We start from the raw sequence: 17,668 nt of genomic DNA, 5'->3' as shown, positions 1-17,668 counted from the left end.
TTCAAGCATGTTTTATATTATTTCATCGTGTAAGGTTTATCGGACTATACGGCCCAGATTTGCGGACTATACGGCCCAGATTTGCGGACCATACGGCCCAGATTTGCAAAGCATACGGACCATATCTTAATTAATATTTCTTTAGTGTTCGTTTAAGTATTGTATGAATAAATTTAAGAACATATTAAAAGTATAGTATTTCATTTTCATTCAAGCATATTTTATAATATTTCATCGTGTAAGGACACAACTATGGATACCCTAGTAAATTCCTTTATTGTTTGTTAATATAATATCGACATCCAAAATACAAAATAAAAACTTATATATATACAACGAATAAAAAAACAATTTCAGGCACATATATATAGAACACTAGTTGTTCACTTTGGCCTTTCTCCTTGATTTTTCCGAACGCGGGACGAATGTCGGCTGGTGGCAGAAGAGGGAGCGCGAAGCACTTCCGTAACAACTTTTACACTCGATCTCTACTCTCGTACGCCGTACTGAGACCAATCTCCTGGCACTTCCGCCACAATGCCTGGCCGAAGTGGAAGGCACAGCCCTTGATATCGGGGTCCGTGTACACTTGGCGCAGAGCCTTCCATAGACCGGCCTCAAAGTCAACAACGAACGATGTTACTTTCCGTTCACTGAGAAGAGTGTTCACTTTCTGCAACACCTGAAAGATTAATAAACAAACAATACTAACTGAAAATAAACCATACTGAAAATAGAATTAGTTATCAAATATGTGATGCGAGTTTACTTTCTGTAACAGCTGAAAAGATAATAATAATAAAACTATCGATAATAACTGAAAATAGCATTAGTTATCAAATATGTGACGCGATGTAACTTTCTGCAACGCCTGAAAAGATGGTAATAATAATATCAATAATAACTGAAAATAAACCATACTGAAAATAGCATTAGTTATCAAATGCGTGATACAATATTTACCTTTTTATAATATCTTCGTTTTCTACCACTCATCAGAATGAAGCACAGTGGCAGCTGCTTAACTACATCTTCAAACTTCACGAATGCATGTATTGGAACAGCTGCGTTATCGGCGCCTTCACGACTTTGAAGGTTCCGTCCAAGTACCAGGTCTTAGCTTTCGCCAGCAGCTCCAACTGCTTGTCCGTCGCCAGAATCACATGCCTGCGGTCCTTTACCGTGACCGTTCCCCTGTAGAAGGGATCGTTGAGCGCATCGCTCAGGTACTGCTCATCGATCTGAAAAAGAAATTTTCAATGGACTATTGTACATTGCCCATTATATACCAACTGTAAAAAAATCAACAAAATACGGACTTATATTTATATTTAACGTCATTTAGTTGTTATTAAGTTGCCACTTAAAGCCGCGATTTATAGTACTAAATAAATAAGTTTTAACTAAACTTTTATGCACAGATGGGGATTTATTTACCTCAAATTCTGTCGATACTGGGTCTGTTGGTCGTATGTTCTTGCGACACCTGTTGGCAAGTTTACACAAATTTTGCTCACTGATTCGAGCACCAGGTGATAGGTTTGGGTCGTTTGGTTCCAACACCCGACGGACAATGACGGGTGCACTCTCGAACACGTCACCTCGAGCTGCCGCTTTGATCTGTAATAATAACCGAAACACATACTAGCAACTTTCAAACATGATTGAACATTTTAGTTAATTCTGTAATTAAAAGCGAGTAAGTGGAAATTAATAAAAATAACAGTCCGAAAAAGTCCTGTATACTTTCGACTATAAATACATCTTTCGCGTTCTGAACAGAGGTGAGAAGGCCGGGATTTGCTGTGTGACTGTGTCCCCGCGCTCCTTTCACAAAGGCATCCCCAGTTTGCTTGATGACCGCCGGACAACCAGCTCCCTTTCCTCGGACGCTACATCGCCACTCCAGATACCAGGGTTCTCTTCACCACAAACGCATAGCCTTCACTGGATACTAGCTTCCGCGAACCTTTCTTGGAACCACCATCCACCACAGTGTACGTAGGTGTACGATCTAGTACGACATCTTGGACGGTTTCATCGTTGAGGTCACTGAAAGAAATCGTTGTTGATTACTTTACATTAATCAAATAACAAATACGTATGCGATATATACTATAATTTGAAAAATTCATTTATAATGTGCGAGTTAGTATAAGCTTTGTAGCTGAATAAATGTTATTATTGTTATAAAAAGAAGTAAAACATATAGGAGTGTTTTTATTAATTGTATAGAGCAACAAATATTTGTTTGGTGTATTATTTTATATTATTATAGGAATGTAATTATTATTATTTAACAATTGCTATACTATGATATAAAATATAGGAATATTGTTGTGTTATTAACGTTATTAGTTTTTAATCGGCCAACTTACGTCTCTTCTGCTTCTGACTCCATGGAACGCTCTGGGCGACTAACGTCAAACATTGACGTTGAGTGATCTGCTCCAACTGCGTTCATAGTATCTCCACTTCCGGACTCTTCGTGCAACAACAGAACAGCCTGAGTTGCTTCAATGTCTGTCGGTGCATCGGGCACCCGCAGTACGTGGACGACTTCATCTACATCCATGTCATCATCAGAGTCGTCGTAGTGACGACACCTCATGCATACGAAACGCAGTTCATCCTGATTACGAACCGCTTCGTCATATACCTATTCCGATATCCCGGTGTTTCCACATCGGATATGATGCCAACGTTGGCACTGGTCACAAGTGACCGCTCTTGAGTTGGAGTAAATTCTCCTTAAACAAAATAAACACAGAGGCGCAGGCATTTTTCATCGAATATGGTACGACCATGTCCATTCTTGATATTTATATTGTCTTCAATAATAACGATTGTCACACTTTACCTTTAATAAGTAATTAAAGACATGCTCACTCTATTAGCATTGGTGTAATTATCAACATCAATCAATATTTATGTTATAAATAGCGCACCCGATGTGCAAACATAAGCCGTTGTTGTATACAATTATAACGATTATCACACTTTACCTTTAATTGGTACTTACAGACGTGTTTATCCATTAGGGTCTATTATCAATTTCTGTAATAGATAAGATCAATCAGTAGGTGTCATAAATAGGGCGTATCCAATATACAAACGTACGAGTCACTTGTGCACCATCATCGATTGATGAAATAACTAACACTATTACCGTTATGTTCCAAAATGCCGCTGCCGAAACTTACACCAAACAATGTTCATACAATCATGCATTTAAAAGGCCATGGTTTGGTATTAAGTGTAAACAAGCACAAACTTGCTATTATGAAGCCAAAAACATATATAAATGTGAGCGATCGTTATCAAATAAGACTTTGTTACAAAATGCTAGTAAGAATTACAAAAGAATTATGAATTTTTTAAATAACCAATATATATTTAAAAATGCACAAACATTACGTACAATGCATTCGACGAGCCCCAAAGAATATTGGAAATATATACATAGAATTGGCGCTAAAAAATCTAAGAAATCACCGAGTTTGGATTCGCTCTATAATCATTTTAAAAACATAAATAGTAATGATAGCGCCGAAAACAATGAGTTTAACTTAGATACAAGTGAACCGGTCCCGTACGACACGCTGGAATTAAACAGGCCTATCACCGAGACCGAAATTGAAGCGAATATTCAACGCCTTAAAAATTCAAAAGCAGCTGGGCCTAGTGATAACATACTAAATGAATATATAAAAAATACTAACACATGTTTCTTGCTATTTATGTAAAGTTGTTCAACATGATACTTGATACTGGTCATTTGCCTAATAGCTGGCTTGAAGGCACAATTTATGCTATCTACAAAAATAAAGGTGACCGCAGCGACCCTAATAACTATAGGCCCATAACATTATTAAGTTGTTTTGGAAAACTCTTCACGTCAATTAAAAATGAGAGACTAAACAAATTTTTGGAATCGAGTGAAATTTTAAACGAAAATCAGGCAGGTTTTAGAAAAAATCACTCTTGTTTGGACCACATATTTGTTCTTCAATCTTTAATTGAAACCCTGCGCAAAAATAAAAAGAAGTTGTAATGTGCCTTTATAGATTTCTCTCAGGCTTTCGACAAAGTCTGGAGAAATGGACTCTAGTTAAAGCTGCTATCAAGCTCCGTTACAGGAAAAATATTTAATGTTATTTATAACATGTACCAAAATATCAAATCATGCGTTTCCCTAGACCATAACTCGTCTCCGTTCTTCCCATGCGAAAACGGCGTTCGGCAAGGTGAGAATCTTTCACCGATCCTTTTTTCTATATTTTTAAATGACCTTGAGAGCCATATTATTATACGCGAAGGTAAAGGTGTTGAAATACCTGATCCATCTAGTGCTTATCTCTGGCTGAAGATACTTGTTTTGTTATACGCCGACGACACTATAATTCTGTCAGACGATGAAAGGATTTTCAAAGAAGTTTAAATGCATTTGATGAATACTGCACGCAATGGAAACTCAATGCAAACACTAATAAAACAAAAAATAATCATATTTGGGGCTAGAAACATCGCGCCCTATAAATTTTACATTGGCAGAAATGAAATCGAAATTATTAAGCAATACAAATACCTTGGTGTCATATTTTCGGCTAACGGTTCATTTCTAAGCGCACGCCAAAACAATATCGAACAAGCTAAAAAAGCAATGCATTTACTTTATATCCGTGCAAATAATTCAGATCTGCCACTAGATTTAACATTAAAACTTTTTGATCATACTATTGTACCAATACTGACATATGACTGTGAAATATGGGGTTACGAAAATTTAGACATTATAGAACGAGTACATAGAGAATTCCTAAGAAAAATTACTATGTCATGTAAAAGTACTCCGTCATATATGCTATACGGTGAACTTGGTAGATATCCGCTATCTGTCACTATTTACAGCAAAAATGATAGGCTTTTGGAGTAGAACTCTTTTAGGAAATGACAATAAATATTCTAAAAAAATGTATATTAACCTTATCAACAACAACTCGCGTAACTTTAAATGGATATCTGAAATTAAACAAATATTTGATACGACAGGCAAATCGATCGTGTGGCATGAACAAAACTCACCCAGTATGAAATCACTATCATTACAAGTTAAACGTGTACTCATTGATCAATACATTCAGCAGTGGCATGCAGACTTGAACCAATCAAACAAAGGAAAATTTTATAATTCATTTAAAAACAATTTTGAATTTGAGAATTACCTTAAGCTTCTTCCCAAATCTAAGTATGTACCTATATTAAAGCTATGCACCGCTAATCATCATTTCCCAATCGAAACTGGCAAATGGAACGGCACACCCGAACTAAATAGACTGTGCACTTTATGTAATGAAGGCTATATCGGCAATGAAGAACATTACATTTTAAACTGCACGCACTTTACTACCGCTAGAATCGATATAAATATGTTCCCAAGACCTGTTCCTAGTGTTAATAAACCCAAATATATAATGACCACAGAAAATGTTGATTACCTACATAGATTTAGTAAATTCGCTAACACCCTTTTAAGAAATATCAAATAATTCGTCCTTTATCCTAGTTGTGTGTGTGTCCAAATATACATAAAATTGAAGTGTAAATTGTATTGTGAATTGTTTTCTGAATTGTATTGTGAATTGTTTTGTAAATTGTATAGGTGTTTGTAATACTTCCCATCATTTATACGAGTAAGAAAATACAACGCTATTTTGTTCCTTGCATTATCCCAATAACCGTTGTTTTTCTGTTTGTTTTTTGTTGTAATTTTCTATCTTTTTGTTTTTGTCTCTTGTAGCTGTATTTTGACGGTACGCCGTTAACCGCGAAGCACATGTGCATTGAAATATTGTATAACTTCACATATATTGTTCCTCTTACTGCATACTTGTATGCCTGAGATGTAAATAAAGTTGTGTTCTGTTCTGTTCTTATTCGAGTGTCATACCCCTATTGCAATTATAATATATTTCATCACGCGGCATGTATTAAATTTAATTATTATGTTATAAATTTTTATTACCGTTTTCACCACGCGGCATGTATTATTTATATTACCGTTTTCACCACGCGGCATGTATTAAATGTAATAATTATGCTATAAATTTTTATTACTGTTTTCACCACGCGGCATGTATTAAATTTAATAATTATGTTATACATTTTTATTACCGTTTTCACCACGCGGCATGTATTAAATTTAATAATTATGTTATAAATTTTTATTGCCGTTTTCACCACGCGGCATGTATTAAATATAATAATTATGTTATAAATTTTTATTACCGTTTTCACCACGCGGCATGTATTAAATTTAATAATTATGTTATACATTTTTATTGCCGTTATCACCACGCGACATGTATTAAATTTAATAATTATGTTATAAATTTTTATTACCGTTTTCATCACGCGGCATGTATTAAATTTAATAATTATGCTATAAATTTTTATTGCCGTTTTCACCACGCGGCATGTATTAAATTTAATAATAATGTTATAAATTTTTATTACTGTTTTCACCACGCGGCATGTATTAAATTTAATAATTATGTTATAAATTTTTATTACCGTTTTCACCACGCGGCATGTATTAAATTTAATAATTATGTTATAAATTTTTATTGCCGTTTTCACCACGCGGCATGTATTAAATATAATAATTATGTTATAAATTTTTATTACCGTTTTCACCACGCGGCATGTATTAAATTTAATAATTATGTTATAAATTTTTATTGCCGTTATCACCTCGCGACATGTATTAAATTTAATAATTATGTTATAAAATTTTATTACTGTTTTCACCACGCGGCATGTTTTAAATTTAATAATTATTAATTTACAACTTTATTAAAATATATTCTGTCGATTAAAGTGAATGTTTGCGTGATGTGTATTGCTTACATAAATAGTTGATGACAACATTAAAATGAATTTAAAATCTGAGAGAAATAATAACTATTTCATTTCCGGTGTTATTTATTTTCAAAAGCGAAACACATACTAGCATGTATTTATTTTTAACACATTCATAGTACAATGGTAGCACAGAATTGTAGTGTATTCGTGTTTTAGAATAATGTACATGACGTAAAGAAACATGTGGGCCGTATGGTCCGCAAATCTAGGCCGTATTGTCCGATAATCTGGGCCGTATGGTCCGCTAATCTGGGCCGTATAGTCTGGGCCGTATGGTCCATGGTCCGTATACCGCTCGTACCCATGAATTATGCCCAGTTACTTTACGCACATGAATGATGACCCGTTACTTTACGCACATGAAATATGACCCGTTACTTTACGCACATGAATTATGCCCCGTTACTTTATGCACATGAATTATGACCCGTTACTTTACGCACATGAATTATGATCCGTTACTTTACGCACATGAATTATGACCCGTTACTTTACGCACATGAATTATGCCCTGTTACTGTATGCACATGAATTATGACCCGTTACTTTACGCACATTAATTATGACCTGTTAATGTACGCACATGAATTATGCCCTGTTACTTTACACACATGAATTTTGCCCCGTTACTTTACGCACACGAATTATGCCCCGTTACTTTACGCACATGAATTATGCCCCGATACTTTACGCACATGAATTATGCACCGTTACTTTACGCACATGAATTATGCCCCGTTACTTTACGCACATGAATTATGCCCTGTTAGTTTACGCACATGAATTACGCCCCGTTACTTTACACACATGAATTTTGCCCCGTTACTTTACGCACACGAATTATGCCCCGTTACTTTACGCACATGAATTATGCCCCGTTACTTTACGCACATGAATTATGCACCGTTACTTTACGCACATGAATTATGCCCCGTTACTTTACGCACACGAATTATGCCCTGTTAGTTTACGCACATGAATTACGCCCCGTTACTTTACGCACATGAATTATGCCCCGTTACTTTACGCACATGAATTATGACCCGTTTTTTTAGGCACATGAATTATGCCCCGTTTTTTTTACGCACATGAATTATGCCCCGTTTTCCCAAAGTGATGCATAGAGCGCACAAAGCTGCTTCAACACATACTATAATTAGTGACAATATTCAAGAACATTTATTGGTAGCTCTTTGTGATTTCTGACATTACCTTTTCCGAAATTTAATGTTTGTTCATGTATTTTCCTGATAAAACGAATCGCTCAGTTCATAGAATGAACTTCGGCGCAAAAGTAAATAGACAACCGTAAACAAATGATAAAACAAATTGCAACACGCGTTCAAGCAAATATCTGTCAATAAACAGTCGGTCAGATCTCTGGTCAAAACAAAAATCGGTTTATTGAAAGGCTTTTGTCCAAACGTTTGACACTTCAAATAAAAACATGTTGCATTCCTGGTTTCTAGTTTATTACAATCAGAAGATGCATTTGCATTCATGAGTTTGACTTAAAAACATGGGTACCACATAACGTAAGATACAAGTGAGGAACACAAATAATTGTCAAGTTTTCAATAGAAAGCTACATGATTTACAATAAAAATAAGCAGAAATATAGTTATACTTGTATAATTGTTTAGGAGCAAAATTTCTTTGTTTACTTGACATACTTTGTTCTAAATAAAATGGCTATTTTGCTTTTAAATAAGTTAAGAAACTAATATAGGAGCCTCGCTCACTGGGAACACAGGTCAGCATCAAGTGTTGTCCCTGAGTAGCCTGTGCAGTATGCAAAGGCTAATCAGGGATGACACTTTCCGCTTCAACTGAATTTTTGCTAAAAACAGATGGCTTTAGACAAACGAAACAACAAAAATGTAAAGTGTTTTTCCTGATTAGCCTGTGCAGACTGCAAGGCCAATCTGGGACAATACTTTACTCAATTACAATACTGTGCAGACTGCAAGGCCAATCTGGGACAATACTTTACTCAATTACAATTTACCCGTTTTTCAGAGAGCGCGGCTCATATGGTATTAATCTCAAAATGAAACATGAACTTAAATAATCTGGCCTGATCAAAGTAACCACTCTCTTTAGCTCTATCTAAATCTGTACGTATTCATTAAGCTATTGTTTTACTCAGACTTAACAAGCATTTTCATTGGTCAATATTTTCAATAAAGATTAAAATTCCAATGTGGACTATTCATAGTCATGGGCCAAAAATACTTTTGCTCAAAACACAGTGAAGATGAACAGGGCTGTCACATATCTTCTAATACAAAAAACATAGATTCAAATAATATTAAAAAACCAAGCCAAAAATGTTGCTATAATATAAAGCAGATTGAAGCAATATAATTATACAGAAAATCACAAATAAAACAAGCAAATTCGTTGAATTGATATCCCCGCCAATATGCTTCTGGACACAAAAGTATATATATATATTTATATTTTTATATTTGACACTCAAAAAAAGAATTTTTTAAAGATACAAAGGGCTATAACTCCGTTATTAACAGATGGTGTACAATGCCATTTGGCATGCATCATCCTCTTATCCATATATATACTCATACCGAGTTTCAATGAAATCTGCCAAAGCACTTCCAAGATATGGCTCCGGACACACAAAAAAGCATTATTTCAAGATACAAAGGGCCATAACTTCGTTATTAACAGAGGGTGTACAATGCCATTAGGCGTGCATCATCCTGTTATCCATATATATACTACTACCAAGTTTCAATGAAATCCGCCTAAGCACTTCCAAGATATGGCTCCGGACGGACGGATGGAAGGAGGGACGGACAAAGCCAAAACAATATCCCTCCGCCGATGGCGGGGGATAATAACCATTAATATATTTTTCATTGCAAAACATATTAAATGTCATCAAACAGTGTTTCTCTTTGTTCAAATGCCCAAAATATGGTACCAGAATTTGTGAATGTGTTAAGTTCTAAAATACTCATGAAATTAAACTTTTTTTAATGGTGAAATGGTCCATCAAAAAAATAACATCTATTGCACTCTTTACATGATATTAAAGGTTATTCGCAAAGAATAACATGGTGAAACAGGCTTTCAGTCCATACTGACTCACAGTTTAATACTCATGACATATCATAGTCTCTTATTAATGATTATTATAATAGTCTAACACTAATGATATATACAGGCAATACAGAATTATGCTTCATTTAAACAATTAATACTCTTGTAACAATTGAAGAAAAACATAATACATGTAGTTCACACTGCCTAAATACCGACCAATCTTTCTTTTTACAAGTAGTACCTTTCTCACTAACATATGAGCAATAGAATTCTGATTTAATTGCAATTAATAAAAACAAGCACATTTGTTGAATTGATATCCCCCGCCAAATAAACTTTGTTTATGGCTCGGTGCAAATCCCTTGATGTACAGTAGAATAATTAAGTGCAGGGTTATAGTTAATGAGTAATAATTAAGTGCAGGGTTATAGTTAATGAGTAATAATTAAAGAGTAGGGTAATTGTTTTTATTAATTGCAATTCTCCTTATTGATATCTACACACCCATGAAGTTTCATGTTGAAATCTTGTAGCGTATCCTAGATATAGCCTTAAAAAGTTACATCATACAAAAACAACAAAGGGAAATAACTCTTAGTAAAGAAAGTTCAGGGTTATGGTTTGTGTGCATAGCACTTCTTCCCGTTGACTTCTACACACCTATGACGTTTCATGCTGAAATGTTGTATCACATCTGAGATAAAGGCATGAAAAGTTACATCATACAAAAAAATAAAAGGGTATAAGAAAGTGAATGGTTATGGTTCTTAAACAGGGCACTTCTCCTCATTGATATTTATACATCCATGAAGTTCCATGTTGATATAAAAGTTTTGAGACCGACAGACGGACTGACAGAAGCCCAATTTTAGACCTCTCCGCCTTTGGTAGGTAATAAGGATATGACAAATGTCATAAGGTCACCTCAACAAATTTCAGTTTCACATATCTAAGTACATTCAATTAGTTTTTCACTCCAGAATATAATAGTTATATCAGTTACATGGGTAGCCATGCTTGTATACTTCCAACACCGAGCTATATAGTAACATATATAGTCTAAATCTAATATAAATGGACGTGTATACTTATGAAAGACACCAAACATATCACTATAAGAACAAAAACATAAACATACTGATGCAATCTTGACTTAAACAGATCTTTAGAACATTTACAATGACAAATTAACTTTTCATGTTTAAAAGATACATGTTTGATAATTTTGAGACAAACATCTGCTATGCTGGATATTTCAGATTTTTTGTTAAAGGGATTGTTAACCACGAATGACGAAAAAAGAAAAGTTCCAAAATACCGTATTTTTACAATTATAAGTTTATATTGATTCAAATATCACGACGGGTATATTACATTACTTGAAAAAAGTTCATATTTTCAATATATTCTGTAATTAAATTTCGTGATGTGAAATCGAAAGTACATCGCGAAAATAGGTGACAAAACGATATACACACTATAAATAACGCAAGTAGATTGATCATTTTGTATATAAAATATAAACCATTCATGCACAATTTCCATTCCTGAGTTGCCCACTTGAAGATGATGATCAATCTACTTGCGTTATTTATAGTTAACTGGTAGTTACCTGGTTCCTGTACCCAGTAAAATTTATTACCGAATATACTGAAAATATGAAAACTTAACAACTTTTTTCAAGAAATGTTATATACCAGTCGTGATATTTTAATCAATATAAACTAATAATTGTAAACAAATACGGTATTTTAAAACTTTTCTTTTTTCGTCATTCGTGGTTGACAGTCCCTTTAATATGCATGTGTGTGTCTTCCCTGTTAGCCTCTCCATCAGCAGGGATTTATGTGGGAACAACACTTTACACACATGCATTTATTATTAAGCCACATTATTGACATATGTTTGTAAAGAAAATATGATCGAAACAGGGCCCGTATTCACCAAACAATTCTTAGACTTAAGTCTAAGAATAAAGAAAATTCTTTAAATTAGAATATTCAAGAATTTCTTTAATTTTGAGTCAAACTCTGCAGTAAACATCTCTATCTATATTATTCTTCATATAGAACATGTTATTAATGACATAATCACCAGTGGAGGCCTGTATATATTCAAACACTGAACACATTTTTCTTGGTTCTAAGTCTATTCTTTATTCTTAAGTCTAAGAATCGGTTGGTGAATACAGGCCCAGATTCACTTTCTTAAAGACAATGACAGGGATGAACATGTGTAAATGGTGCATGTACTTATAACAACTGTGACACATACACCAGTCATGATCTGGTACACATACACCAGTCATGAACTGTGACACATACACCAGTCATGAACTGTGACACATACACCAGTCATGAACTGTGACACATACACCAGTCATGAACTGTGACACATACACCAGTCATGAACTGTGACACATACACCAGTTATGAATTCAACCCTCGATATTGTTTCTATTGCCATAGGAGAATGAACAGCAATTATAGCCAGGAGGAAGAACAGCAATTATAGCCAGGAGGAAGAACAGCAATTATAGCCAGGAGGAAGAACAGCAATTATAGCCAGGAGGAAGGACAGCAATTATAGCCAGGAGGAAGAACAGCAATTATAGCCATAACCAGACTATGGAAGACTCTCTTATTCAGTACAGACTAAACATATAAGCCTCGTTCTGGGCACACTGGGCTTAATGCATGAGAGTATTGTGATGTAACAGATTAGCCTGTGCAGTCCGCACTGGCTAATCAGGGACAATACTTCCTGCCTTAAGTTATATACTTTTTGTTTAAAGGCGGTCTATTCTAAACAAAAATCCTGCCATAAAGACATTTTACAATTATACAGAACTTTAATTTTGCAATGGTGTATTAAGATATTTGAATTGCTAATTTTAGACTTCAGTACACTTGGGGATTTTTTAGCAGAAATGGTCTTACAAGGAAGACAAGCGTCAGATGAGTTGGAGTAACCCTTTGCATGTCTGTTAAAATGTCATCTGCTGAATTTCTAAAATTAGCATTTTTTTCGATTCTTTTCAAAGGATACTATCAGAATAGCAAACAGTTTGGATCCTGATGAGAAGCCACGTTCTGTGGCGTCTCATCTGGATCCAAACTGTTTGCACAGGCCTTCATAATTCGGTTTCAGCAGTGAAAGAGGTAAGCGCTCAATCTTGCAACCCTTGGATAATGAAGCCTGCATTACCAGTAGACCACATACATGCTCATGACAAAAAGAATGCTCCAGTTGTATATTCGCATGCAAACATTATTGTTTCAACATTGTTATTTTGTGTATCCTATAATATAACACAATTAAGAAACACAACCAACCATTATAAACAAGGTAAAAATATTACAACAATCTACATTAAAAGCATAATAAGATTTCTGCATTGTGAACACTAGTAAATCTAAAATCAAAGACATCAAATTACTGACCCCATGAAAATAATAATTACAACTTCAGCAATTAGACCTCTGCAAAATATGTATTTTTATATAAACAAATTAAAGAAGTCTTAAACAAAAACATTTCTTTAAATCCTACTTACTTAATCAAAAGGTTACAATTACCAGTAATAAACCATGAGACAAGGGTCTAAACAAAATGTACAAGTACTTAAGCATATTAAAGTTGAGATCGAGCATGCTTATGTCCTTTTATGCATATAAAATCTTAGGTTAGGTCTAGCTTTGACTAATCAATTAAGCTGTTATTCGTTGAAATACTTAAATTTTGGTGCTGGTATATATGCTGTGATTTCAGCTCGGGGACAGATTCTCAGTTATAATTCTGTCTTACAATTAACATGGAAGCATCTCTCAACCGATGAAGGTATAAGTGATATTTAATAATTAAAAATAAGCTATAAACACAGTAGTCCATACAATATAATTCCCAACATATATACATGTATTGGTATTGTTCTAACAAATGTTAATAGCGTTTATTTCAATAAAACATATTTTCAGAACTGAAATTTTAAAATGTGTAAGTTCGAAAAATACTTGGTACAGAAATAATATAAAATAATGTGTATGCCAATTAACCAATTTACTCCTGAGTATTTCATGTCAGCTGTTTGATAAAAAGTTTCACCAATGTTTTCATTTTTACAGAGTTCAATGTTGATGTTTTTTGTTTGTTTTTCATCAGGATCAAATTGGTTTCTGCAGTTTTTCATTTTTAGGCAATATTTATGGACTGTACTCAAGCACATACAATATCAATATAATCATGTTAATAATGTTAATGTTTTCAGTAGCACAACATGAAAGACAGTGATGTGATAAAAATGGACACTTGAATAACCTGTCTATTAAAAGCCTGCATTGAAATGGCAAAATATACAATATTCGGTAGGTAATTTTGTAGTCCTTGGTCCCAATGTATCATCAAGCACACACAAAACAACTTGGAACAAAACAATACAGTAATTTATGCAATATTTGGTAAGGAATAAACACGTTGAAGACAAAGTCATGTTTAACAATATTAAAATGCATCAATGAGGTAAATTTGGTTGTTGTTCTTTATGACAATCTTCAAATGCTGTTCAAAAAGTTGTGAACATTCATGTAGGATTAGTTAAAAGATTTGTCAAACACAAAAAGAAGCAAAAGTAAGCCTTCAAAATGACAGTTATACCAATAAATGGGATATTTCAATAAAGTTTCTTGAAAATACTTAATAAACCTCAAAAACATGGATAAGACATGAAAGGGAATGAATAAAGGGAATTACTTTAACGTCCTTAAAGCTTCACAATGAGGGCTTAACAATGAGCAAAGGCTGCTATAAAAACCTTGCCAACTTCAAGATTAAGAGCATCAACAATAAACAAAGAAATAAGCACAAAGTTTTGCACAGCAAACTAATACGAAGCTTGAATTTCAAATTTCATTCGAATTTTACACTTGACTACACATAGGCTATAGTCTTTACACAATTAACCATAGAAGTTCAAAACTGTGTTTATGATTAAAGCACAAAATTGAGCAACATGTAATGTATGGTATTTATCTAGTCAGTTATCTCCTAAACATTTATGAGTAGGTATACTGGTTACAAAACATCAAAAGCGTGCATCTTTTTTCAAAACATTCATTTCTAGTATAGGATTCACATTCCTGAATTATGAGGCAGTCAGAGAAGTCCTTTACATTTGCTGAATATGATACCTCGTGTCAGTAACCTGTTGAGTCTGATGTCAACACAGTCAAACACTCATGTATTACTTCACTATTGAGTATTTCTCTAGTATTACATACAAATTTGGTATTTAGACAGAAAACTGATATTGCAGTGGAAAGATATAATACCAAACACACCTTTTTAGGAGTCACATGAAAATACTTAAATGAAAGACAAATAATGGCAAAGATTTATCAATAATGCTCAGTTTCGCACGCATAACATTTACATGAATGCATGCGGGGCATTCAAGATTGGACTTAATTTTATTTTGTTTGTTAGCAAATATTTGAATGAGAGAAATATATATTTTGTATTAATCTATACTCTAAAAGATATTATTCAACATCGGCCTTAACACAACATAGCCAAAAAAAGATTAATCTCAAAAGGCAAGCACAAAAAAATAGGATATATTTAATATATCTACATAAAGGTGACAATAGTTTGAATTATACATACCAAAATATATTTTTGGCAAAATACAGCTTCATTTCTTTAACATTTGTAACATTCCTCATGAAGCTTTATCATTATAAATAAGCAATAAACCAAATATTAAACACAGGTTTGTCATATATCTTAAAAGAGTAATGTAAAAGGAACACATTAAATAAAAGGTGTTTAGAGCAGAGAACACTTTGCTTTTTGAATTCGAACCCAGAAATTGATCACATTAAACACTTAAAAAGTTATTATAAAGCACACATGTGTTAACAAAATCTACCTTAAAATAGTGTACTTATTACATTCAGAAAATTACTATGGCTTAAAGTTGCAAAACGAATTGGAATCAACTGGTTTAAGAGTACATTCTTTTAAAATGATAAAATGAATACTTACAGTTTCAACCATCAATTTAAGCAATTCCTTCTTATAAGTCGATACTTACATTATGATTCTATAAGTTACCAAACGTTTAAGCACCAAATCAATTAATGACACCCTTTATAGCTATATATCTGGGGAAAGACAAGACTTTTATGACACCTAACTTTATTCCTGATCTTCTAAAAAACAATTTAACAGACAAACGTGCTGTATTAATCTGTTGATAAAAAGTGTCTTTAAAGAGAATCAAAAACAAAAACTCACATGCAGTAACCTGTTAAACAGCACTGCATGTTACTTGAATAATACAATTACCAAAACAAAGTCCTACACAAATCTTCACAAAGAAACCAGCACTAACTCTGTCGATCGGGTCTAAATCGCGCGGACTTGGGAAAATCTGCTTTTTTGGCACTGTCGTCTGCAGTCTGACTCACTTCCGGTGGAATAGCAATCCCATCATGCCCTACCAACTTCCCAGAATTCTCTGCAGCAGCAGGTTTCCCATGATGCACCGGTGACACAGGCATGCTGGGAGTCAAAGTGGGCAAGCACAAATCAAGGCCCATCCGCTCCTTTTCAGGTACCAACTGTTGCAACTTTCCAACCGTGTTAAGTAACGCAGCCCGTTCAATCTCCAATGCTCGAATGTGGGACTTTAACTTGGCCTCATGTGTCTGGAAATTATTTATCATGATCTCCAGACTTCTTTCATGGCTGTGTGCGTGTTGGAGCTTCTCTATGAGTTCCATATTCTGCTGCTTGAGACTCAAGTTGGTCTGTTCCAGCCTTGTCAGTTGGTCGCCGTCGCCTTTCTGAGGGGGGGAGAACATCATGACCTCGTTCAGCACATGGTATTCCACCTCGTACGACTGCAGCTGCTTGGAAATGTCAAGGTCAAACACCTGCAACAGAGGAGTGAAGGCTTTTTAGAAAATATACCATAATAATTTGTGCCACTGCAATGAGTAAATACAACTGTAATGGAATTAATTCATTGTAAGAACAAGAGATGTGTTTGTCAGAAACACAATGCCCCCTCATGCGCCGCTTTGATTTTTTTTTTGACCTTTGACCTTGAAGGATGACCTTGACCTATCACCACTCAAAATGTGCAGCTCCTTGAGATACACATGCATGCCAAATATCAAGTTGCAACGTTCAATATGAAGAAGGTTAAAGTTTTGGTTAAAGTTTTTGATTATTTTTTTTTACCTTTGGCCTTGAAGAATGACCTTGACCTTTCACCACTCAAAATGTGCAACTCCATAAGATACACATGCATGCCAAATATCAAGTTGCTACGTTTTATATTGCAAAAGTTATGAAGAAGGTTAAAGTTTTGGTTAAAGTTTTGGACACACACACGGACAAATACAATGACAGACAGGCCAAAAACAATATACCCCTGATCTTTCGCTCCAGGGGCATAACAATGCTTGTGTAATTTGTGTCAAACACATGAAACACAAGTGCAGCTTTTAAGAAAACACAACTTGCGGGAAAAACTGGTCATATTGCATGTGCATTTAGCGTCATCCCAGATTAGCCTTTGCACAGGCTAATCAAGAATGAAACTTTCCTCCTTAACTGAAATTTTGGTAAGGAGAGACTTTTTTATATGAAAAATACCATCAAAGCGGAT

At 34.3% G+C, this 17,668-nt stretch overlaps 3 protein-coding genes across 25 annotated transcripts in view; 1 reads left to right on the top strand and 2 right to left on the bottom strand.

Moving 5' to 3' along the window:
* The window catches only part of LOC127875989 (WD repeat-containing protein 17-like), a 245,600-nt gene that overhangs the window by 78,539 nt on the left and 149,393 nt on the right, over nucleotides 1-17,668 (top strand). The gene's annotated exons all lie outside the window — the stretch shown is intronic.
* LOC127876006 (uncharacterized) lies at nucleotides 382-2,842 on the bottom strand. 2 transcript variants are annotated; one of them, XR_008047591.1, is made up of 5 exons: nucleotides 2,379-2,842; nucleotides 1,763-2,052; nucleotides 1,410-1,620; nucleotides 964-1,241; nucleotides 382-682 (listed from the first exon to the last, which is right to left on the bottom strand). XR_008047591.1 is itself a non-coding variant. In XM_052420832.1 (4 exons), the coding sequence occupies exons 1-3, from the start codon at nucleotides 2,609-2,611 to the stop codon at nucleotides 1,223-1,225; spliced, it is 435 nt and encodes a 144-aa protein (XP_052276792.1). In that variant the 5' UTR covers nucleotides 2,612-2,842; the 3' UTR covers nucleotides 382-682; nucleotides 964-1,222. The 2 variants fall into 2 exon arrangements, 1 of the variants encoding a protein (XP_052276792.1); XM_052420832.1 differs by lacking the exon at nucleotides 1,763-2,052 and having other exon boundaries at nucleotides 1,438-1,620.
* LOC127875987 (TBC1 domain family member 1-like) overlaps nucleotides 6,967-17,668 on the bottom strand; it is a 277,043-nt gene continuing 266,341 nt past the window's right edge. For 19 of the 21 annotated variants that reach the window (XM_052420795.1, XM_052420794.1, XM_052420793.1 and 16 more), the window contains one exon: nucleotides 6,967-16,928. In XM_052420795.1, coding sequence (XP_052276755.1) covers nucleotides 16,380-16,928 — 549 coding nt within the window. In that variant the 3' untranslated portion in view covers nucleotides 6,967-16,379. The remainder of the gene's footprint in view (nucleotides 16,929-17,668) is intronic. The other 2 variants (XR_008047590.1, XR_008047589.1) reach the window with 1 other exon arrangement.

This window comes from Dreissena polymorpha, chromosome 4 (genome assembly GCF_020536995.1).
Source record: "Dreissena polymorpha isolate Duluth1 chromosome 4, UMN_Dpol_1.0, whole genome shotgun sequence".
NCBI classification, from domain to species: domain Eukaryota; kingdom Metazoa; phylum Mollusca; class Bivalvia; order Myida; family Dreissenidae; genus Dreissena; species Dreissena polymorpha.
Note: the sequence above shows the minus strand (reverse complement) of the source record. Positions and strands in the feature narration are given on the sequence as shown.

Excerpts from the sequence above, each read along its gene's own strand:
- LOC127876006 (XM_052420832.1), bottom strand. The coding sequence starts at position 2,611 with ATGAGGTGTCGTCACTACGACGACTCTGATGATGACATGGATGTAGAT. Across the intron at positions 1,621-2,378 it reads GAGTCAGAAGCAGAAGAGAC|ATCAAAGCGGCAGCTCGAGG; the intron begins GTAAGTTGGCCG and ends TTATTATTACAG.